The sequence below is a fragment of the Sylvia atricapilla genome, chromosome 20 (genome assembly GCF_009819655.1).
Source record: "Sylvia atricapilla isolate bSylAtr1 chromosome 20, bSylAtr1.pri, whole genome shotgun sequence".
Taxonomy (NCBI): domain Eukaryota; kingdom Metazoa; phylum Chordata; class Aves; order Passeriformes; family Sylviidae; genus Sylvia; species Sylvia atricapilla.
The window spans coordinates 7,109,394-7,134,941 of NC_089159.1; the positions used below are offsets into that span (position 1 = coordinate 7,109,394).

The following is a 25,548-nucleotide window of genomic DNA, read 5'->3' on the forward strand; positions in this document are numbered from 1 at the left end:
ACTTGCAACACTTTTTGGACTCCGTTCCAAGCTGTTTGCAACTATTTTAGTCACAGGATCCCAAACAGAGAAACTAGGACATTCCTAGAAAGGAAGTGTCTTAATTCTGTATACTAAACCTTAACTTTGGATGGCTCAATGCAACCCCAAGACTCTGTCTGGCCTCAGTGTTTACCACACTGTTAAACTGCTGCTTGAACTTTGAGCAGGGCCTGCAGAGCAAACACGGGCAACAAGGAGCTGTCCCAGCCCAGCCTTACACTGTGCTCTGGACAGATCCCTGCCCTCTGCAACGGGACCTGGTTCCTCAATTCCTTGTAACCCAGTGGTTGAAGTCTGAAGTGGTGTTAGCTTAAAAAAGCTAAGAAATTAACTGTTGTGTGAGCTCTCTCAGGAACAGGCTGCTTTTCCCAATGTGCTCCTTTAGCTGTTCACAACTTGGTATTGAGGTCAGAGCGGCCGGCACCTCTCAGTTTAGAGGAAGCCCCCTCTGATCTCAGAGCTCTACTGTCCACCATCTTGACCCCAACACGTGGTGGAGTCTACAACAAAGGTTAAACAGTGCCTGGCAGCTGAACAGAGCTCACCATCCCAGCAGAGTGCTCTGTGGCAGGGAATGCTGAGTGTGGCAGGCAAAGTTCCCCAGTGGCATTGCAGGGAGCAGCAGCTCTGGTGATGGGGCAGATGAGCAAGTGCAGGCAGGAGACGGCGTTGAACAGAGTCTTCCAGACTTGCCCAGTTGGACCAAAGACCAACAGAAACTACCCAAACGCTGATGCCAGCAGACAGCTGTGCTCTGTACAGCCAGAGACTGTGCCCCACCCCACCTCCTTAGGATAAGTCATGCTAAAACCAGCCTTATTTTTCTTCTTGCTTCTTGAGTCACAAGGATTCCTTTGGAAACACGGAGGATCAAAGTGGTCAGTCCTTCAAGCTGCGAATTCTCCCCAAGATGGTTGTTTCTAGAACTAACCACTTGTGGGAAAACAGAAAGGTGCTCTTCAACCTAGAAGAGCAAGTAATCACCAAGGTCTTGGTAGTTAAAGTAATTATCGACATTAGGAACCAAACCTCAGCAAACAGCACGGACTTGCCTAAAATGGGAGCAGACAGATGCAGCTGCCCCATGTCTGGGGCATCCACACTGGAGTTTCTGTTCTGCTTCTCCTGAGGACAGTCCAGTAGCAAGAGGATTAACAAAATCTAACTTACTTTGCTAAACCAATCTGGCCAGCAGTAATGGGAAGTCTTGATGCAAGACCCTTTAGAACAGGGCAAGACAAACAGTGAGCAAAGGTCATGTAGCTACACGCTGGTAGGGTGGGATTTTCAAGTTAAGAGAAATAGGGCTTGGCTTAGTGTGCATCTCTGGGTTCAACACTTACACCCTTAGCACAAAGTGAAGAATCAGGATAGGGCAGGTAACACGTTTTGCTAAATTTACTGGAGTATTAAATCTGCAGAATTGACGCTGTAAACCAGCCGACTTCAAAAGTTCCTATTAGAGCCCCAGCGTGCCTATCGAACCACAAATGGATCTCTAACCTTTCCATGAAGTGCTAGTTCACATGTTCACCTTCCAGCAGGAGCACACCAAGTGCTCTGATGCCTTTTAAATGAGGATATTTGAAATCCCAGTCACTCTGGAGAGGATGGCCTGGCTTCAAGGACTGTGGTGGGATAGAAAGTTCTTTTGCAATCAGCTCATCTACACAGAGCTGTCTTTCTCCTCAGTTTGGGAAGGTTATTTGTAGTCTGGTCAAAACAAATCATTCCCTGTAGTCCTTTCAGGGCCAGCCTGAAATCTTCTTAAGTTTTAGGCTCACCTGAACACAAGCCAACTTTATCTTCTGCTGTATTTTTGTATCATCAGAAGTATGATGCGATATTTCACCAGTCCTTATGAACAGCACATTCCAAGAAGTTCATACTGACCTTTCATGCTCTATGATAGTAGGTGTTTCATACAAGAAAGCATTTCTCATGCAGATAAATATTTTGAAGATAAAAAAAAGTATGTCCAACTTTCAAGTTCCCAGTTCTGCCAAGCTACAGAAACACGTTCGACCACTTTGCATTCTTAACTCCTTTTCCTCCTTCCTACTGATCCTACATTGGTACCATGGCTCTAATCCTGCTCTCATGGAAGGCTAAAAACCTCTGCCAACAGCTCCAACAGAAACAAGAGTTGTTCCAAATTTTAAGTGTAGGTTTTTAGAGGATTAGATTCCTCTGCTGCCCCCTGAGCTGTGAAGCTGGCCCTCCAAATGACAGCAGCCAACAAAATGAAGAGAATGCATTTCTCTCAGCACTGTTTATATTTCAAATCTCATTTGTATCTGCTGTTTTATAAGAGAGTCCATTGCAGCCCTGCACACCCTTCGTTCGTCAAGAATCAATTAAATTCAAGTAGACTATCGAACTTAACCTCATGCAAGATTTCAGCATTCCAAATGTAGCTCTGGACAAAAGCGTTTATGTCTCAGCCCACAAAGTCCTTATTCAGCTGTTAAGGCTAATTTGTCCCAAATCACACAATGTAGCCAGTGATACTGCTGAACAATGCCTTGTTCAATAGCTTCCAATGTTCTAACCCTGGCTCAAATTCTGAAAAGCATTGAGAACCCCCATTTCCATCACTTTCACTGAAATTTCAGTGACAGCAAGGTGTGCCTGGCAAAGTTTAGGGGAGTAGGTCCTTTGGCTTGCTTATGGCAAATTATTTTCAGTGGTCATTGGGGAAGCTAAAGCATTCCATAGTAACCTTAGCTGTTTCCTAGCTATATTCATCCAATCAGTCCATCTCCAGCACAGCTCAGGAGGATTCAGCAAACGAGAGGTGCTGGAATAACACTTGTGATGCTGGCAGTCCTTCTTTGGGCAGACGTTGCTAAGATGCACCAAGAAAATACAGGAAACAAACTTCAGGCTACTGAGTGATGAAAGGTGCAGACACACTGCAGTCATGCCTGGCCTTGTAGAGCACTTCAACATGTCCCAGGCAAATTCCTCGCTGCTCACATTTGGCTTCTGGAGCTCTTCAGGACTGTGCATCAATGCCATGAACAGCAATGCCTCATTTTACATCATTATAGGAGGCAACAGCCCAGGAAAGCAGAAGGCCAAGGTTCAGTGGAAATGCGTGGCTACATGGGAATCCTACATGCTCCCACCTGTCCAGCCATGGCCTTTTGGGATGCTGCAAGTTAGGAGAGCAGAGGAAGGAACACAACTGAACTCTCACAGAAGGGCAGGTGATCACACTGGTCAGACATAAGTCACAGACTCTTGATTTAAACACGACACCAAAATAATTTACCCATCCTCTCTGGTAATTATTACAATGTTTTTTGAGAGCACAGATACTCAGTACTTGGTTCAAAGACAACCTTCTAGCCATACAATTTATCTCACTGAACAACCAAAGCAGGCCTTTCACAATTAGCTGCTTTCCTTCCTACCTCTGTGGTTGCAAAGACTCCCAACCCTGCTGATGAAACCACTCCAACACACACACCACTGCTTCCCTGAGTTACACAGGTGTATTTGTCAAGTGGTGCTTAACCTTTGCATTGGTTCACAGGAGATAAGCAGAAAGCCAACCTACCAGTCTGATGTTGTCTTCTGGGCGGAGCAGGATGAACATGGCCTGCAGGTGCTGCTGGAGATCCCCTGCAGGCAAGAGGGCAAGGTGAATGCACAAAAATAGTTTTAAATCACATGCAAGTTGCTGGCTGTTCAGCCAGAGCAAATGTCCATGGAGAAACATGACACGTCACCGGGAGTGTCGTCACTGTCACTCCCACCTACTCAGAGATGGGAGTTTTGTCATCTCTTAGTCAGCTGCTCTTTGCCCCGTGTGCTCACCTGTTTCTGTGTTCCCTTCTGCTAAATTCTGTTGTCTTTTTTAACAGAAATAAACAGTGTTTCGGTACTCTTTGTTCCTTTGACAGACAAGTCAACCTAGGGAGAAATGGACCCCACCCTGCAGTTCAACATCTCATTCTGTCACGTGCTCCAAACCAGAAATTTGCCATTTCTTTTACACCAGGTTATTACTCAGTGCAGAACTATTACTCAGGCAAAAGTATACTCTCCTTAGAGTGAGATTTAGTGCTGCTTTAGAGCAGCACATAATCAGCTATGGTTGTGTATCAACCCCACCCAAAAGCAGCTAAGAACAGCCACCTGAAAAATCAAACACCTATAATTTTTTCCTAGAAAACACTTGCAAAACCTTTTCTGGTGAAGCTGAGGAAAAAATAAAGGAAAATTGAATTTAGTGCATGACTGTGACTTTTAGACTTATTAAGAAGAGACAAGTGTCCCAGCTTCCTAAAACATTAAGCATTTTGAAGACAAATGAGATGATTTTCTGTCAGCACTGCTGCACTGATTTCTCAGCACTACTCCTGGCATGTAGAGAGCCAACATCACCCCCTGAATACCAGCCAGCAGCAACACCTCCTGCAAGGGGCTGGTTTTTCAATCATTACATGGAAAATTAATCTGCATTCCCAGAAACAACAGAGCAGGGCTGCCAGGTGGGTGGCACAGATCAGCAAGAAGAGCAGTCTTTACTCTTCCACCCTCTCCCACTCCCCCACAGCAAGGAAGCTGAGTTTAGGCAACACCGCAAGGAGCAAATATTCAGCAGGATCATCTACAAAACCCTTTTCTAGGAAGGCTGGTTAATCCCCCTGACCTCCCTTTCTGATTCACCAGTGCTGCTAGAATCCATGTTATTTCACAGATTCTCAGAAATAAGGAAAGCTTGGACATAGAGCAGCATCCAGAAACACCAAGAAAGGGAAGGAGAAGAAAGGCTGCCCAGTGAGAGTACCTGGTTTCCAAATGATTTTTGTAGCTGACGGAAGAGCAAGGCTGAAGGGCTGTGGAGCCCTTCTCTGGATGGGACAGAGACAACCTAGCATGGAGTAGGTTACACAGGCCACTGCAATCCCTGCTCTCCTCTTCCTTGCTCCTTGAAACACATTACAGCAGATGGAGAATGAGTCAGTGCTCTGGGAATGCATTTTTAACTGGGGCTGGGAAAGCTGAGGCACTCAGCAGTACCAGTGAAATCACAAAGTATCACCGGCAACAAGCACCTGAAGCTGCTTCCTGCCCATGGACATTGTTCCCAGCACGGGAGTGGCTGGCACGAGCCTCCCTAAACAGAAATTATTTATGGAGATAGGGTACTCAGGAAGGCCAAGTCATCCATTAGATGCTTGATCTGCCACGAGTGCCACGACAGGATCTCCCCACGTCAACACCAGTGCAAAATCCTGACAGCACGGCTCAGTTTCAGCAAGTTCCAGCTAATAACACAGTGGGAATTGCTGAGAACTGTCCGTCAACAAGCAAAAGTCCCCCTGCACCTCCTGCCCACAGCCTGGAAGAGCTCAGCAAGTATTTGACTCATGAAGTATCCACATGTCTTAGTCTGAAATAAAAGATGCTTCACCTCAGTTTTTTCCCTCTCCAAAATGTAGCAGTCCCCACTTACTGCTGCCAGTAATTCAGGGACCATCTTAAGACCCAAAGTTTCCGGAGTTTTAAAAAAAAAAATCACCTGGACTACTGGATTATCTCAATACTTAAAGAGAGGAAGTTTCTACGACAACCTTTTCTGCAAGGCTCAGCCAAGAAGCTCCATTATCCTTCATCCTCAGAAATTTTACCACACTCCTCCCTGTTCCCCTGCCAGCCTTGGGATCTCCAGAGCTGGAAAGTAAAGGATTACTTCCTTGGCCAGCTTTAATCAACTTGCAGGGTTTTCAGCCCCAAACACACAAGGCATTTCGTAAACTTCCTGGATTAAGAAAAACCAAAGGAAAGGCTTTAACATGCCAGAATCAGCACAAAGATATCACATCCTGTCCTGTGAAGAGCTGGCTTTGCTGGCAGTCATGGCAGGGCTGCTGCTTCCTATCACATTGTCCTGCGCCGAGCAGATGCTTTTGTTTCCTCGAGCTGGCAGGCAAGGTGCAAAGCATGGGCAAGGGTGGGATCTGAAATGTGATTCACAGTATTCCAGAGATGGCAAAAGCCCCAGGGAAGTTACATCCCTTTCTGGCCTCCTCCAGCGTTTGTTGTGGAAAAGCAAGCCCACCATCCCACGGAAATCTGCCAGGTGGCACAGGACCACCCAGGGAGAGGAATATGGACAGCTGGTACCATATCTAGTCAATCTGCCAATGATTCCCATTGATGGAGGGGTGATTAGAGAAATGGGTGTGAGCATTAATTATTTCCTGTCACCCATTCACTCTTCATGCTGGATTCGAGCGCCTCTGATGAATTAAAAAGGCAGGTCAGGAAGGTCAGTCAGCCTTCCTAGAAAATGTCCTTGGAGCCACTTGAAATACTACTGCAGCTATAGGCAGCAATTCCATACTGGAAAGTTATGTCCGCTGTCTACCCCCTTCTAATTTTGTGTGCCAGAGATAAGTCACGACACACATGGGGATGGAAGCTGAGCATGGATTATCGGTGTCCCAGAAAGGAGGCAGCTGCACACACTGTGCCAGCCACGCTCTCCACATCACTGATTTAATTCTGGTGGCACAGATGTTTTGCTCAGGAAGGTGACACACTGATCCCCTGGTGCCTTGGTCTGCTGATACTAGAAAAATTCACAGAAATCTGGTGCACATTAGGCAAGAGACTCTCTTCAGTGAAACTTCCAAGCACCATAAAAAAACCCACCAGAGCATTCCCATCACTTGACAGGCAGGGAAACTGAGGAAATGACAAGCACTGATGCCTCATTAAATCTCACCCTGTAAACTGAAGAGACAGGAATAAAATGTCTTCTAAGAACAAAAATCCCACGCCTTAGGCAAGCCAGCCTCGGCAATACCAAACATCTTGCTATAAGCAATTACAACACACCGGATTTGCTTCCTTGGCAATCTGGCTTCCAAGAGCTCTGGGCCGATTAGACAAGCAATTATTTTTCCACCAAGGTCTCCAGACCTCATGCAAATCAGCTGGAGCGAGTAGATGAGGCAAGGAGAGAGACTCAACAGCTGTTTGTGCTGCTTTGCAGAGGTTCAGCAGGAAAACCACCACCCTGTGGGTCTCCTCAGCAAGGCAAAGCCAAGGCAACAGCGCTGGGGGCTGACCTGGGCTTCAGCAATGGACTTTGGAGAGATTAAAAACCAAGACACGCCAAGAGAAACTTTTTAAAGACTGCTGACTCTGCTTTCACACCAAAGGACATTTCACTTCATTCCTGACCAGAAAGGCCAACTTTAAATAAAGTTTCAGAACATTTTCTTTTGACAACTGGTAATTAATGCATCTCACCAAAGCAATTTGGGTACACTTGCGCTATGTTTGAGGGAAGTATATAATTAAATGCCTTCTGACTTAAACTCTTTCTATAAATATGTTTGCAAACAGATTTTGAGGTGGCCAGTCATCACATATGTAACTCTGACAGATGCAGAGGTGGATGACAGCCCGATGGTGTCAAAGTACAAAGGGATCTACACCTGGAACTAAACCAAATCACGTTTTTCCTGGTCACTTTCTGGCAAAGCACGTTGACTCCTGTCTGTTTCTATCCCGGTCTCATTTGCAAATGTCTGAAGGTCCCAATTTATTTTTGTTTCCTGCCAGTTGCTTTATGGAAGAGAAAAATCCCCACACTATCTGATCCCTGTAAAACACCATCAGTGATTAAGCACCATACAGCCAATGAAAAATACCCTACCTTGAAATGTTTGAGTTATGATATTCAGAGCAACTTTTCAAAGAGAGTCAAAGCAAAAACACAAATCAAACTTCCAGCAGATAAAGGAGGCGGAATTTTAACCGACTCTGTATTACTCACTCTGCTCACACCTCTGAGAAGTCACACTGGCTTTGCTCAGAGGTTTCCTCACCCCCACGTGAAGGTAAGGCTGGTAAGCCTTCTCCCTTTCCTCCATCATAACTGGTTACTTTCAGATTAGGAAGCACCATTACTCACCCTGTATCACAAACAGGTTTCCCACTGCAGTGCACAAAGGTTTTTGAAGGCAATCCTCCCCTCCCTCTCTCATACTAGAATTACAGGATGATCTTTTGGGGGGCACTCCTTCTCCAGTCTCTACCATGTCATGACTGCTGCCCTGATGTCACTCATCTGTTTGATGATCCTGTTTGTACAGGAGAGTTTTGAAACCTTTCTTCTTTCCTATCAGTGTTGATACTGGCACTGTCAGGCTTTAATACACATGTGGGCCAGACAAACGTGTGTCATCAGGTGAGAATGAGCTCGAGAAAGTTGGACTCTGAAACAAGAGGGAGCAGACAAGCCCCAGCCATCGATACCACACTTACCTGCGTGTTTGTTGCGCCTGTGACTGATCCTGGGAGTGGATGACCCATTTCCTCGTGGCAGGAAGAGAGCTGCACCTTTCACAGTGAGGAAGCTTTCGCTGATGCTGCACGGGAAAAGACAAAAAGGGAGTGAGGAAAAGTCTGTTGTCTTCAAAAAGGAAACAAGAGAGGATAAAAGCTGAATACATGGCCTGCTCTTTTGCAAGCAAGTGATTTAGACCGAATTATTCTGTTGGGAAAGAACTTCCCCCCCCATGTAAGCACTGCACACATTCAAAGCATAACTGAGAACAACACAAACAGAGAAACACTGAAAAGCAGAACATATGCTGGTGCCACTCTGCCTGCAGAGGTGCAACCCGAGCAGGCAGAGGGGATTAACCTATGGCTACATTTTCGATTTGAAAGTCAAGATGACAGATCCACATTTCTAAATGGTGATGAATAGAACAAGCCCACGCATCTGGGTAATTACGGACTCTGTTAACCCTGAGCTTTGTGGTTCAGACACAGCTGATGCCCTGCAGAAACAAATGTCTCCCTTCAGCAGTTAGCCAAAAGAAAATTAGTGTACACAACAGATTAAGAAATCATAAAACTACTCTCTATGAGTTGCAGGGTGATTAACTCTTGAAGACTTATAAATCACAAAGCAAGAAACTGTAATGCTGTTGAAATCGGTCATAACTTTATGCCTTGATTTTGCCCTTTCTGAAGTCACATGAGGACAGAACTTTGTAAAAAGGGGCAATGAAGAATTCTGAAGTATCAAGGAACAGCTGGTATTTTAAGCACATCTTCCAGCTGTTTTCTTGCAGATGCTGTGGTTTGTGGAAAAAGCAAGACACACTCCAGATTCTGCAATGCAGCCATCCTGTTGCATAGTCGAGGGTTCCTGCTTTTCTCAGAATTGATAAGACAGTCCTAGAGGCTTTGAAGAAAGCCAGAAACAATTCTCTAGTCAACAGGATGGTTGATGACTATGATAAGACAGGATGGGAGAGTCCTGGCATCGTGCATCCCAGCAGCTCCACGCTTTGAAAAAGATGTTGGCTTGTCCTTCAACCGAGCAAGAGCTCAGGAACTTTTATTCCTTTCTCCACTTAAACAAATATCAAACCTAGTTAGTTATTCCCTTCCTCTAAGGGATGAGGACTGGGAAATTAATAGAGTAAAAAGCCCTGCCATATATTTTCATTATTTGAGGTTGACTGCCTTAGCAAAAGCTTTTCTGACTACATTTTTCTAAGTAAAAGAATTAGAAAAGCTTGTGTTAAAGTTGGATTTCCCCCTAAGCTCAAGCACATTTCTGGGCATCTTTCCATTTTGCTGCCAGGGATATAAAAAATGAAGTTTTCCAAGCTCCAGAAAAGCAGATGCACAGAGTCAGAAAGACTTTTCTCAAGGCTGCAGCACATCCCAATATTTAGACCGTGCTGTCATACCCTCAGCACTCCGGAGTGACAAAGCTTCTCCCAGAAGTTTTTTCCTAAAATTGAACCAGATGTCAAACATGCTCTGGATGTTTCAACAAAAACAGAATTTTGAAAAAGAAAATCACTCATCCTAAATTAAAATTAATCAGAGTTCTCTACTTATATTAAGTTAAAATCAAAAAAATAGTAAGTTCATTGGGCACACTGAGCATGTTTCCTTAGACCATTCTCACATTAAAAAATTTGACTGAGCCTTTCTAGCTTTTTTTGACAAATACATCTTTTCAAAGTTCTCAAGCTACAGTTTCTTACAGCCTGAACTAGAGAAACACTGAATTATCTTAAGGACACTTAAAAAAATGATAGTATTATTATTAATGATAAAAATAAATTCTCCTCCTCCCATTATAATCTCACCACAGAAGAAAACTGTTAAAAGATGTTAGGCTGCAGAAGAGGAGAAAGAATTCAGCACTCACAGACAGCTTTCACACAGTTCATTTTATCAGCAAAGCCAACCACTAATATTAGCAATCCTTTAGCCTGTGCTTGAGATTCCCCCAGAAGGTGGAATTAGCAACTATTTTTAGTGGATAATGCAGCACGTAGCTAAGAGGGCCAGGAGGTTAAAAATCTTCTCAATTCCATCACTTTCCCTTATCACCAGCTCTCAGGCACCAGCCTAGAAAGGAAAGAGCAGCAGAACTAAAGGGATTCCCATCAGGTGTATCCTTCCAGGAGGCCACCTTCTCTCCTAAGGCCAGGGGAGCCTTGTTTTGGGCCATTAACCACGGGCTTTAAGTGTAACTTGGTAGGAACAGGGAAAGGGAAAGTAATTTCCAATACAAAGGGCTGCAACAGCTGAAGAATGTGGCAAAGCAGATCATTCTTGTGGAACAAGGAGGTCGGGCAGGGAGGTCAGCCTCTCCCGCAGGGCAGGAGCGAGGGCAGGAGATGGCCATCAGCACTGCTGGGAGAACAGCAGCTCCATGGAGACAACAGCCTTGTGCCAAATCTGGCTGTGGGGACACTCACTGCGCAGCCAAGGCACACTGTTGGTAGCCTTGGCCATCACCTGCCTTGAATTCTAACCCCAGATGTATCAGTATCCAGAAAAGAAACCTGTAATACACACACACACAAAGCAAGCTCTTGCTTTGGGGTTCAAGCAGTAAAGAATATCTTGGGAAGAAAGGCAAAAAATTCACAGGAAGTCCAAGTGGCTCTTAATAGCAAATTCAGCAGATGCTGATTTTGGTGCCTGTGATGCACTACACGGACAAAAAAAAGGCAATCACTGGCCTGACATCCTCTGCACCACACTCAGAAGGCTGCTCCATTTGGGTCTATCCTGTTTGGACAGTCCCTGCCATGACCTCCACCTGAAGCATCATATTTCAGGGCAAGATCACCTTCAGATACTGCCCCTGATATATAAAGAAAAAGGATTCCTCGGGTGGGACATGAACAGCAGGCCCCAGTCTGAAACACTTCAAAACCACAGAAGGTAGAAAAGATGTCTGTAAAAAGGGCAATTAAGGCTTAAAACAAGCGTTGCCATCCACTACTGATTTCACCCTGCTGACAGCTCAATGGCTCCCAAGCATAACGTGGGCTTTGAAATACTTCACAAAATCTGGCTTGCCAGAGCCTACAGGAGCTTCAGTGCTCTTTGAAACACTCTCCTGGAACAGACTGGTGTTAAAAGACACTCAACGTGGTTAGGGGAGAAGTTGAGTCCAGGACAGCAGAAGACAAGGAGCCAAGTTGGCACAGGCAACAAAGCTGAGCTGTGTTTTATCAGCACCCCAGGCATGTCATCAGTCCTCTCTACTGCACAGCAGGTTTTTTCAGGAGAAGACTTACTCAGGACAAACCTATGAAAGAGTTTATAATCCTCAGCAATACAGCTGGGGGAAAAACCCCTTCTGTTCCACGTTCACCTCCGCAGTGAAGCAGCAGCCTCAAGGCCACCAGTGATGTGCTATTTGTAATTCCTTGCTCACTGGGAGGAGAACCAACTCAAGCAGGAGACTTAGGCAACTCTGACAGAAATCACCACTTGTACCAATTTTTCTCCGAGGCAGAAATGACTTTGTAGAAATTGTACAAGTCACATCAGAACTATTTAAAGCATTTTGCACAAAAAGCAGAGACACTGCCCTCAGAAGGCTCTGTTTCTAACCAGCAGTAACAGCAGGAAACAGAAGTGATTCCTGTGCTCCCTGACGTGCTGCCCAGGGCTGAGCTCCTCCTGCACAAGGAAATCACTGCACGGTTCAAACTAAACTCTCATTATGCTACAAAACGAAATCTACACAGAACTTACAGATGGCAAACAAATAATAAATGCCTTCCCAGATGTTACACTGCACAGCTCCATTCATAAACTGCAAGCAGAAACATCAAATAGTTCGAGGACACAAAAGAGAAAGTGTTACTGCTTTAGTGGCTGTGCCAAAGAGATGTGGTATCATAAATCACTGGATGCATTGTCAGGACCCCCTGGACAAAGCCTTCCAGCTCCCAGCCAGGAGACAGGTGAATCTGCACCACCCTCCAATTTCAATGAGAAACTCTCAGTCCTCAGTGAAAAATACTCAAAAAGGAACCTTGCAGCTTTCTTTTGAAACTGCTTTGCAATGAAAGGAGAGAAAACCTTTTTAGGAATAAGGCAAGGAGGCACCTGAACAGCTGCTGGCAACGTTTTATCCTAATAAACACTTAATTAAGCTATTGCGAGCCTGAGGATGGCTTTCCAAAAGTCGGCTCTCCTTACTCATCAGAGCAGCTCCCTTACAGCAGGCTCTGTCCTGTCCAGCCCAGCCCTTGGTGGGGCACTTGCCAAGTAGCACAACCAGAGTTGGCACCATTCCCTGACAGGCTCAGCAGGAGAAGTCCTTCCATCCACATTCTCCCACACAACGTACAGGACAGGTCAGCGTGGCAAAGGCCAAAACCTCCTTGTGCTGTCAGCTCCCTGCAGCCATGCCCAAGGCACATGGGCACTGCATGTGGTCACATCCTCCCACCCTGTTCGCCCTTATCCTCAGATGAAATGGGAGATTGAAAAGTGGTGGTAGGGGAAATGAAGATTTCAAGGTACTTCACATTCGAATGGAAGTCCACTACCTGTATGATTCACAGAAATACAATTTCTCTTAGTGAGTTATTTATTAATCAGAGCCCGGCAGAAAAGAACTCTGAAGCAGCTACAAGGAGCTGTCAATGCCAAGCCTGGCTCCATCTGTAGCTCCCCATGACAAGAGAGTTGTGCAGCCCCTGAAGAGCCCTCCAGATTTGACTCTAACGTGAGAAGCTGACGCTGCCTCGCACACCTCAGCTGCCAGCTCAGCTCTACCATCCTCCCTTAATCCAACGGCCGCAAAACTCAAACCAAACAAAAAGACCAAAATTCCAAGGCTGGCAGGAGTGGCACAGCAGGCGTCAATTCTTAGCTCATTCCTGAGGCGTGGAAGGAGGGAGAGAGGGCAGCCGGGGACATGTGAACGAGCTCTGGAGCACCAGGACTGCAAGCGCAGCTATTCCCCTGCAGCCCGCTGGGCTGGCACGGGAGAAGGAACAGGAGGGCCGGCACAGCAGCCTGCTCATTTCTCCAGCACCTCAAGCCACTTCCTTCCCTCCTCCTGCTCCCCAAACTGGCTGTTTCCCTTTCTCCACAGGCAGGCCCAGGGCCCAGCACCACACCTGCTCTGGGGGCAACTCCCACTGCCAGCCTTCCACCCCCGTCACCTGCCCACAGGTAAAGTCCTGGTTAACAAAGCATCTGTCCCACAGCTGGATTATGTGCAACCTGGCAGCCCAGGGCACTTCTCCCTCAAACACCAGATAAAAGCATTGCATTCCTCCAGCATCCCTCCCCAGGGAAGTGTCTCTTTCACCTTCACTGTAGTTTGTTTTCCAATAAATAACATCCCTACGCCCCTTGTTTACTTTTTAAAGCACCTAGTTTAATAACTGCCTACAGCATTAATGAATTAAACAGAAGGAAGCAATGTTTGGCTTCCAGTTTAAACCTTTGCTCCTAGGCATGAAAGGTGCTTGATTCTTTTCACACAGAGGGCAGATTTCAGGGCTGCATAAAGCACAATGCCAGGTACTAATAACAAAAAACCAACCAAAACCCTACAGGTTTTGAAAAGGCAAGGATAACTCAGGATTGCCCTGCACTGACATTTGTATCAACACGGTCAGCTGGCAGCAAACACAGACAAGTGCAGGATTCTCTGATACCCAAAACAGAAACAAACTCAGCGCCGAGCAAAACAAGGGTCACAAGTTACCGAAAAGGGTTCAGTCACACTGTCAGCAGAGGTGACACCACCGACGGCAGGCAGAGAAAAGGGAAGTGGTTTTCCACCAAAGGCCATCTCTCACCACTCAGCACTTCTGCAACTTAAGAAACAGCCTAAGGAGAAAAACAAACTGAGCGTGGGAACCTACTTGGGCTTACAGGTTTGACGCAAACTGCATTTTTAGCAACATCTGCATTTGTGCCTTTTTTTTAAAAACGGAACTGTCTGCAGGCACTTCCTCTGCTCCAAGGTGGGGCTCCCTGGAGAGAGAACTCAGCTTCCATGACACAGATAGGCTTCATCACAGATAGATCTGCAATGTCAAGTCTCACTCATCCACATGAACTTACCTACTGATCCCTTCTCACCAGCACCAGGTCACCTCTTCCCTTGTTTTGAGCTCCAAATATGGACAATTTCTGAAGCCAAACTAAGACAACAGGAAAAACTCACAGTTTGCCAGAAGACAGTAAAAGGTGAGCATGGATGGGTGTAAATCTGAATTCCAAAGGACTAATTTCTTTGCCTTGCTCCAAGCAAGGAGAGAACTTCTGCTGAATTCAGAGAGGCTACAACTTGCCAGAGGGAACTCTGATGATCACGGCTGTGTGTACAAGTGAAGAACAACCACTTCAGGTGCATGAAACAACCACACTCAGACCCAGTTTCAGAGACAGGATCAAACCAGCCTCAGGTCATCCCACCAGGCTGTGGGGAGCTTTGATACCCACTCAACACCTGGGTGAGTTACCAGTCTGCAACTCACACCTACTGCTGGAAGTAACCATGACGTGCCATTAGAGCTACTCTGCCACCAGATCACTTTAATTGAGCTCCAGAAATAACTCTGCAAACTTCAGTCAGAGCTTGGGCAGCCTGGGTATGCCGAAGAGAGCAGTGGCATCCTTTGGAGACTGCATGGAAGACAACAGCTCTGGGCTGAGAAACTTATCCCTGCCAGAAACTCATCCCTGCTTCGCTGCTGGCTAAGGGAGCAACAACAGCTGCTGTTTGCAGCCCAAGTTTTCAGCCCACGCAGCTGTGACAGGGCTGCACTGTGCTGAGACAACCCCAACCACCTGCAGCATTCCTCTGCCTCCCAATGCCCCGAGCCTTGCTCTGCAGGGCTGAGTTTCACACTTGCATCCACTGTATTCCCTCACAGGCAGGGGTGGGATTTACTCTTTACAGGCAAAGGAAAGCAAATTGGGTTTTGTTTTAAGCAACATTTTATGGTGTCTGATGGATGTGAAAGTCCATGTGGGTTTCCTGTTCCCCTCACATACTCTTGGCCTACGGATGAACCAGCTCAACAAACTCCTAAAGCTCAGGCAGTGCAGGCAGAGCATGCACAGACATCAGCAGCCTCACCACCAGCCCTGTGCCCAGCCTGCTGCTGGCAGCTCCGGATTGGGTTTCACTGGGCTGCTGCTGAGCGTGTGCTCCTACAGTAACCCTCACACAGCCCTCCCCGTGTCACCCCGCTGCCCAGCCTGTCCCCACTGCTCCTGCCAGCCCTTGGCAGCCTAGGAAGGGAGGGAATGTCCTGGTGCTGAGGCTGGGCACAGGGAGATGTGCTGAGCTGAGTTGTGGCTGCTGTCACCACCAAGAAGCAGTGAGGACTTGGGGGACACCCTGCTGATGACACATCATGAGTAATGATTTAATTCAAGGAACACGAACCTGGGCGCAGGTTGTAAGATCACCGTGGCAATGAAGAAGGGAATTAAGCAGGGACGATTTAAGTTATCACAGACTAAAAAGGACCCATTTTCCACGCAGGGCAAATAGCAAAAAGCTTTATTTCCCTGGCTATGCAACACTGAGGGAGTCCCAGCAAGGCATGTGTTAGTGGCCCATGTTTAGCCTCCAAGGTGGCTTCAGAGAACCTGCCCAGAGAGAAAGAAAAAGATTCCAAAAAGCAACAGCAAAACAAATTGTGCAAACAAAGCCCTGATGTCTCTGGAATTTGAGACTGAAGATCTGCACAAAATCGTTCTTCCTGCAGTCCAGGCACGGCAGTTCACAGGCCAGGAAGGGGGTGGCTAACACAATTAAGATGCTGATTAAGAAATCCAGGCACTTAGTGTTTACAGAAGAAATTCGATTCTCTTGCACTTTTTAAAGCAAGAGACCCAGACCGGAAGTGAGACCATGAAAGGAATTTGTTTTACATGATAGTCCCCAAAGGCTTCCAGGTCTCCAAGTCAAGACATTCCCAGATGAAAGCTCTACATGACACTCTTCTTGTGCCATATACTGTTTAAACATCCTTGGGCATTTTTAATGCATACCACTGGGTTCACGGAGCAGGACAGCAATACCCAGGGGAACACTCCACAGTGTTTTATCACCACACACAATGCTCCTACCAGCTCAGCCTGCCCAAAGTGAGCCAGCTGCTGTGGTACCAACAAAATGCTTTCACAAGTATGTTCTTAGAAACACTTTGATCAAAATGAGAAAACTGCCCAAGGAGAATCTATCGCATCAAGGAACAGAGAAAAAAACCACCATTTTTTTCAGTAGTTAATCCTCAGGAAGAACACCCCTCTGATTGACACCTACTTATCTTTTTTCTCTCCTGATTAACACAGTCCGTGTTGATTATCTTTAAACCACACAGTAATCTCCTCTGCCACCAGAGTTTGAAAGCATTGCCTTCATACACAGCACGTTTCTTTTTAAACCTTAAATGACGGCTGACAGACCCTCCAGCAGTTGATTACCAACCTGGTCTCTCCCCACTACGATTAAATGCAGGATATTTTATGACAGATTTTTATGCCAATCTCCCTATATGTCACTGTCACAGACCTGACCATGTTTGGCCTGACTGGCAGCGTCCCGCAAGAAGGACCCGTTTGCTTTAAATACGACTGTAACCCAAGTCACAGGGGACACACTGAGGTCAACATACTGTCCCTCCCCACCACAGCCAAGTCCAGGGTCCCCTATATTTAGACAAAGTATGTCCAGCACTTTACAGATGGAAGGAGATCACTGACTTGCCTGAACCACGGCCAGTGCTGGCTGTCTCCCCGAGATGGGTGTCACCAGGAGCTGACAATTCCCGGCACCCACTCAAGGCAGAGCACCCTGTGCCCCCTACTCCCTCCCCAGCAGCCACAGCTGCCCCAGGCACAGGCCCAGGATGGCCGAGGAAGATGCTGCTCTGTCCTTTTCTGGTCCCAGTGGATGTGGCCAGCACCAAGCACGGCTGTGGTCAGCCAGGGAGCAGAGCCAGTGCTGCCTTGAGAAGCAGAACTGTGCCAGGACTCGGCTCTGCAACCACCCCAACCAGGGCATGGGATGGAGGAATTACACTGGGGAAGCTGCCTGGCTCTGATCACAGCCTTGTTGGCTGCCCTCAGTAAATACATTAACAGACCCCTGTAAATAGAGCACCAAAACAAGGACCACTCTGTCTCTACACAAAGAAATCAATGCTGAATAATAAGCCTTTTCCTCTTGCTAAGAAGAAGCAGATGCTTGTTTACCAAAAGCATCGAAAAGCATCAAGAGGCTGTTGGATTTGACTCATAAAAATATAGAAGGAAGTTATTTGTTCAGTATTTTAACTTCTGCAGCAGTCAGCATTTTCAATTTTCTCTCATTCTTACTGCATCCTCCCCATGCAATGGTATTCGATCTCTAAATGACAGTTTCCAGCAGGAACAGTAAAATGGGTTTAGGAACGACTGTCCCTTTATATTAGCAAAAAGGACAGTCAGCAGTAGCCAGTGATGTGAGATGGTTTGTGGGCTGTTTCATAAAGGACTGCCACGTGCCAGGTTTCTTTCAATAGGTTTTGATTTGAAGCTGGAAGTCACAGGGAGCTTTACCTGTAGTGATGATACAGCCCATAATCAGGCCATTGATCTGCTTCCACCTGCAAATACACCAGGGACTTTAAGGAACAGGGAAGCTTCAATTGAGGGAATACAAACTTAAATGTGGCTGCAACTAAAAAACTTGAAATCTTAATCAGCTTGAAGTAAAGAATCATCAAAGACAAAGGATCAGAAACATTTTATAGTTAGAATAGTTTAATAGATTCTGTGCCTTCAACCCAGAGCAACACTTAGAAGGACTGTTCTTTGCACAAAGCAAGGTCAGTGCAAACTTCAGATTCGATTTAAAGCTGCAAACCAAAGAAGAAATTCGGCTCCACTTTGGGTTCAGCGACTCAGCACTGAGGGAATTGGGTAACAGCCTGGAGAGACAAGGCTGCTTGTCCCCAGGAGCTCAGAGCACAGCCCCCCAGCACAGCACACCTACCCTGACAGCAGCCACAAAAACCACTCCAACATCCTGCTGGTGCAAGTGACAATCAGCCTCCGGAGCCATCAGAAAAAGCTCTCCAAATCAGACCATGAGATATAATTATGATCCATTTCAAAATGCAAGCTCAGCATCACTTTCCAATCCAACTCTTCCCCCTGCGGATGTTACAAGTTCTTCCTGGAGACAACATCTCTTGTGACTCTGCTTTTTCTTTTGGTGCTCTGAATAGGGATCAGCTTACCAGGAGTCCTTTATTCCCGAAATAATTTCCATTAATCACTCACCATACACCACTTTAAACAGAAGCTGACAGACTGTGGGATGTCTAACACCAGCACAGCATCTCCCAACTTAAACAAAAGCTGAAATGAAGGGCACCCTAAGAGGTGAAAGGAACTGGGAGATTTCGAAACAGGAGACAAGAAAACTTCTTCAAAATATTCCTAAGAATTGAAATGTTTTTACACGGATACTTTAAATACAAGCAGGGAAGCAGCACTGTGAACCATCCGCTCTTCGTGGTATCTGCTCACAAAAAAAGTAAATTAAAGGAAAAACAGTAAAGTGCTTAATTCTGAAGCATCACTCTGCAGTTTTTCATTTGTGATTTTTCAGCACAGCTGCAAATTAACCAACTCCTTTAGCACCTTCATGCCTCTTTCAGGGGGATGTCAATGCTTTACTTCAAAATGCATATAAAGGAGTTTTTAACTCAACATAAAAACCCTGCAAAGTTTTGCTGACTAAGGCTCAGACTGGAAACACATTAAATAAAGTTTTATTTTACAGGAGTTTGAACTCACAAGAATAGAGATTCCAGATGTGTTTATCCCTGCAAAAATCAGGTGCTAAATTTCAGCAGAATTAGCACTTTAAGCAGTTTGGCAGCCAATTCTCTGTGGTTAACTCAAGTCTTCGTATTTCCTAAAAGCACAGATCCCCTTTAAAAACCACACATTAAACTAGAAAGACCATCAGAATACTAAACACTGCTATGTACCACAGACCCAGCGAAGTCTCTAACAAGAACACAGTGTACTTTAGGGAAAAGGCTCTTAAACAGCTTTTTAAAAGGCTCCAGAATAGATATTTGCTTAATTTCAAGCTAGAGAGCCTCTCAGAACATTTCATGATGTACTTGAAGGAACTAAGGACAAAAGAGTCAGGAAGATTACAGCAGCGTCAAGGTTTTGCTGGGGACTGTGCTGGGAATCTGGGTGAGGTCCTGGCCCATCTCCTTACCCTGCTTTCCAAAATACACCAGTCCTGTTCACACACACTGGACACAGCATCACCCGCCTCTGGGATGGATATTTGTGCCACCCCCACTTGCTATCAAGGCACATGGATATTCCTCTTTTGCTTTCTTGCAATTTTCTCATCATGGCAAACCAACAGGAGGGCCAGAAGTGGTGCTGACAAGCTGTTTGTTTTTATTTAGACTAACTGGCTTTCAGTCTTTGCGCCACAGAGGAATGCGGCTGTTCCACTTTGCATTTGTTTTTTGATTTCTCCATCTCTTTTACAAAGCAAATAAAGGGAAAAAACAACAAACCAACCCTTACAATAACAACAACAAAGCCAGTGACAAGCTCTTCACACACCACCACGCAATAAGCCCTTAAAAAACCCAAACAAACTAAACAAACAAAAAATCCCAATAAAACTCCTCCCACAATTTGGGTTCATTTTAATTCAGTATCGAATTGCAGAAAACAAGCAGGAAACTAACAGGAGAACAAAGCTAATGATAGCTTTTTGCACCTTTGTGCAAAAAGGATTTTCCCCTTACATTATAACCTGACCAAGGTAAATTTATAATTTGCTATTCAAAATGACCCTTCTCCAGTCCCACCTGCCACTTGGGAGTGTCACAACACATCAGCAATACACCCAGAACAGAGCTGCCTATGCCTGTCTGCCAGCTACAGGTGCCTGATCCAAGATACAGGTAACAGCCCACTCCAAAGCATCCAGCTGGGATACTGTGTGAAAAGAGGCTGCAGGGCAACAAGAGGCTCAGAGAAGCAAATTTAGTCTCTTCACACTGGCAAAAAAAAAAAAAAATCACAGGGAGTGAGGAAATCCAGCACATTATACATGATAACACCACCGTATAGACAATTCCAAGCTCAATTTAACAGGGGGCACTGTCCACTCTAGACACCTCCAGGCAGCTCTGGAGCTTGGGATGAACTTGCTCTGATCCACCCCAGTGCCTCCACTAAAGCCACACTGCAACAGTCAGATGTCACAGATCTGTGCTCTTCCAGGGGAAAGCTGGAAGTTTAACAGCACAACCCAGACCCCAACCTGCAGCACTCCCCAGGAGATCCTGGGCAGCCGTGGCTGGTGGGACAGCATGGAGTTCATTAAGGCATTGTGAGAAGTGTGTGAACAAATAAATGAAAGAGTTCGCTAATAAGTGACAAAGATCATTTGTTTAAAAGAAAGGACTAAATCATTTCTGGTTCAGCAGTCTGGATTTAGCCTACTTGTAACAAAGGTGTTTTGAGGAAAAGCATTCTGCTTAAATGGCTTATTGCAAGTAAACCAGGGAGCCCAAAGGGCTAAACACTATGGTGATGAGGGGCAGATAAATAATGAATAAACAGGAATATGCACTGAACAAGGAGCCTGTGGCCTCAATATACCTGGAAGTGCCCAAATTTATCCAGTTGCCAATGCCAAGAAATGCCAATCCTACACTGAGATCCTTCCAAGTTGGATTCCTATGTCACTCCCAGCCTTCAGCAACTCTGGGATTTGTCTTTTAAGTTTACCTTTATAAGCATTTCTTCTCCCCACCCTCCTTCATCCACAGCCTGATGTCCTTGAACCAGAAAGCTGTTGTCTGTCACAAAACACTTGGTTAATCCCACACAGCCCAGCAATAGGTGGCTGCAGAACAGCTCCTGCCAGTCTACAGCTCCTTCCCAAGCTGCTGGATTCAAGCTCTGGCCAAGCTGCACATGGAAAGCAAAAGATGGCTTTGGAATACTCCAGCAAAAGCACAAGTGTTTACTATTAAGGACAAGGGCGAGTTTTACTCCACGTGTTTGTGAAAATTTGAGTCTTCAACCAGCTGCTATGAAACACCATGGCTGGAAACTCAAATTGCAGATTTGCTCTGTACACATTTACACCCGTTACACTGGAGAAAAATATTTGCTGAACTAGTTTTAAGCCCATACAGGCTGATAATTTAAATGCTGTTTGTCAGACCAAACCAGGGGAGACAGCAGCTCTTCAGAGCCTACTGCAGAATTTTAAACTTTCTCTGACCCCACAAACACTAGTCAGAAGCAACTGTCAAGAAAGTTAACTTGAAGTTGTTTTTAAAACAATGAAGCAATATTTTAACCAGGGGCTCTGAGATAAAGGTGCAAGGACGTAGAGTCCTGCAAAAAAATCCCAGCCAGCTATTAACTGGCCCCAAAAGGTTTTTTTCTGCTGATAATCTCACTGGGGTCCTTCTGCTTTGTGGTCTTTAGAAAAATCCCAAGCATTTCCAGAGACAGGAACATCTGCAGATGTTTCAAGACAACACAATCTCAGAGTCAACTCTACCATTTAAATCCTTTTGAAACATTAATTTGGCAGCCCAGCAGCGTGGGCTTCCTGACTAAAACATATTGCTCAAAAAGGGTGGTGGAGTGGTGGGATTGTCTTTGAAACACTGGTTTGTGGCTCAGGTTTTGATTGGATGTCTGATAACCATCTCTGTCTCTCTTCCAGCCCTTACCAGGAAGGATTGGTGAGACAAAACCCCACAGCTTCCAGGGGAGTAAAATGAAAAGCCAAACAGGAAAAGTAGTTATGACCAATACAGCCCTGGCTTAGTTAATGATCAACTCTGCACAGACCATACTACTTTTAACCAAATACCACAACCTATTTGAATGGTTTTTAGTAATTCATGGGTTGTAAGAGGTCTCTTAAGCATTGTAGTTATTTCACCACAAGCAGCAAAGGAATAAAAAAGATGAGAAATCCCCGACAACTCTGCTCTGTCAACAGGAAGCCCATCCACTGAGCAGGGTGAGCTCAGCTGTGTGGAGGGGTGGGCAGGAAGGGTAAGGGGTCAGGTTCCCCTGCCTGCACATTCCCACCACATCCCTGATGGAGTACAAGGCTGTCTTCTGCAGCCATACAAACCCAGAGCACACAATGCACGCTTGAATGGAGAAAACAACTGCTGCAGTCTGCCCTGATCCTACCAGGCTCCACAGGACATGAAGGGCTGATAAACTGCTTTCTGTATTTCAAGCACTTCCAACCAGAGCAACCCTCAGCTCCTAAGACAACTTTAGTTAAAGTTGACAGTGATAATTGGAATGACTCCGCTGATCTTCCAGGCTTTTCACAGGAGTTTCCAAGCATCTCCTCCTCAGCTCTTAAATATCATTGACTCTCAGCACAATGGTAAAATACTCACAAAGCTACAGTGCTTCACAATGGCACAGAAGCAATTAAAGATTTCCAATAACATGCTGCTCAGAGGATTGCAGTCTAATTGCTGAACGGTCAAGGGTTTTGGCAGCAATAACACCATAAGGAGATAAAAAGGTTGCAAGGCTTCCCATACAAGAAATAAATAAATAAGCAGCTCTCCAAAGAATGGCAACAACAGCCATGCACCTATCTAAGTTCCTGATTTGGCCCTTGGCCCAATTCAAGATTAGGTGGTCATGAAATTTCCCACCCTAAAGGCCATGGCTGAATGACAGAGGAAAAGGGGTGGGGGAGGACAAAGGGCCAGGCAGCCGGGCACAAAGACAGGTTACAGCACGGAGGTGGCAACACAATGAGCCTGAATTACCCAGCGCTGTCATTTACTGTACACTTTGTAATTACCTGCACAGCCTCAGAACTTCCACTTCCTGAAGTGTTGTTTCTTCACACTCTGCACACAAGGGTTGTCACTTAGAAGAAAACTGATTACGGGAGAGAGTAGCAGGCTGCTAGCTCTGAAAGGACATTTTGTGTCTACCTATCACTGAAAATTCCGTTTAACTTCTTGGGTTTATTTTTTCCCCCCTAAGAGCTCTACCATAAACTCACAATGCTGTGACAAAGTGTCTACTCCTGCTCCTTCTTTATTCCCCCTCGATGTTTAAAATACATATAAAAACTATGAGTTAACATCTTATAATAGAAAATAGAACTGGTATGAGGCAAGCACGAGAACCATGGAAAGCAGTGAGTGTATTTGTGCTTTTAGATCCATCTGGCTCCTGAGTGCTGGAGGAGGAAGGAGTAAAGAGGGCAGGGGTGCTTCAACATGTGCTCAGCTGTGCTCAGGGTGGGCTCCCACTGCTGCCTGGCAGAAAGGAAGCCAAAACAGAGTCAAAAATATTTGAGTGAAACAAAAAATGCTTCGAAACGCCAGAGGGATGTGGGCACCAAAAGGAAGTGGTCAATCCTCAGGTTCTGAACATAGGCTGAGCAGCCTCTGCACTTTCCAGCCTCGCCAAACACAGCCTGGTAAGACTCACACAGGAAGTGAAAGTTGCACAGTGAAAACAAGAGCTGGGTTTTCTCAAACCCCAAGTGAGCGCTCTGATGGCTGGGTCATCCTACTTTGTCACTAGGATAAAGAGGAAAACTGGGTGACAGAGGAATCTGGCATTGTCAGAGAAACTTGGAAAAGCCACTTTAGGGACACCAGCAATGAACTGAATAACTAAAACTTGGCCAGAGGCAAAGGAAGCGGCTGTAGGCAGGAAGAACTGATCCACGGCAATTCCTCCAGGTTTCTCATTAAAAATTCTTTGATATTTGCAGACTATCTGAAGCTTTGCTTTTTTTCTTTCTATCTTTTCTATCAGTTGCCTTAGAGTTTTAGTAGACCAAAGTAAATTTTGAATCCTACCCACAAATAAACTAGTAAATCAGCAGAATTCCCCCTAGGTTCAGTGAGAGTAGCAAGACTTTCTGGAACAAGTTACAACTATAAATTCTGAGCATTTTGATAAACACAAGTCTCTCGGACATTATTTGAATCCTTGTGAACCTGAAATGAATTAGACCCAGACCAGCTGACTACATTACTGACTAAAAGCGTCAACACAAGAGTAATTTCTGCTGATCTCTGAAAGTCAGAGCTGATCAGCCAAATACATCTACTAAAGAATACACTGAAACAGAAGTTTCTGATAATGTTTGGGTCACCCCTGCCCTTCCCACTCCACAGAGAACACATTTTTTGCGTAGCAAACAACTAAATCTGGATTTTTAGGTCTTGCCCATGATGAAATAAGGACATCCAATATTAATCAGCCTTTGTGAACTTGTAATTAGGAGCACAAACTTTAAATACTGGCCTTTACTAGGCCAGCCTAAGCACCACAGCACCATCCTGATTGAGAACACTAACGAAATATTAATCCAGCACTCAGCCCTGTGAGAACACTTCTGCGTGGGCCAAAAGCTCTGTCACTCTCATGCTTATTAATAATCTTCCCTCACAGGAGGCAAAGGACAGTGTAAGCTCCACTCTGATAACTCTGTTATCTCTCTCTCCAGAAAAGGAAAGGGTGGTCCTTCCAACCAAGTGGCCATTTAAACCACCACGAGGCACTTCACTGCAGGGATCCGTGTGACATGTGATGGAGGGAGCAGAGACCAGCAGCATTTCCTCTTTCTTTTGATCCCTTTCTGTACAGTCTCCAACGGCGGGTTAAGTGTTTGAGCAGCGGATAAAACAAACACCTTAAAAGCACTTAAATTGTTACCTGGCTACCTACTCTAGCTCGGTAAATCATCTGGAGCTCCAAGGAAATGTTTCAGCCCACAGTATGTTGGGGTTTTCGCCACAATTTCAGAATTACTGCAACTTCCCAAAGCCCAGGGCATATCCAGTTTGCATCGCTGCTTTGGAAGAACGATTTAGGTACAGCTCTGTTAAACCTACATTATCGGCAACCACAGGGAAAGCCCTGATGTTTACAGGCAACACTGCGAGCAGAAAAAACTACTCATTACAAACATTTTGGGTTGAGCATGAAAGGCTCAGAGAGATTTAACTGAACTGATTACCAACTGCAGCAGTGATTGCTAGTGCTCACAAAAGAAGGCACAGAGTCCGGGGACTCATTTCCATATGAAGCATAAGCAGAGATATCTACTAAAGACTTCCTAAGTGCAAGGCAGCTGCAGCTCTAGCAGGA

General features: G+C 45.5%; 1 protein-coding gene across 8 annotated transcripts in view; it reads right to left on the reverse strand.

Moving 5' to 3' along the window:
• Positions 1 to 25,548, reverse strand: part of SSH2 (slingshot protein phosphatase 2) — a 99,430-nt gene that overhangs the window by 24,457 nt on the left and 49,425 nt on the right. For 5 of the 8 annotated variants that reach the window (XM_066333411.1, XM_066333410.1, XM_066333418.1 and 2 more), the window contains 2 exons: positions 8,338 to 8,441; positions 3,608 to 3,672 (listed from right to left, as the gene is read on the reverse strand). In XM_066333411.1, the coding sequence (XP_066189508.1) occupies positions 3,608 to 3,672; positions 8,338 to 8,441 (169 nt within the window). Of the gene's footprint in view, positions 1 to 3,607; positions 3,673 to 8,337; positions 8,442 to 25,113; positions 25,250 to 25,548 lie in introns of those variants that run through there. The other 3 variants (XM_066333416.1, XM_066333413.1, XM_066333414.1) reach the window with 2 other exon arrangements.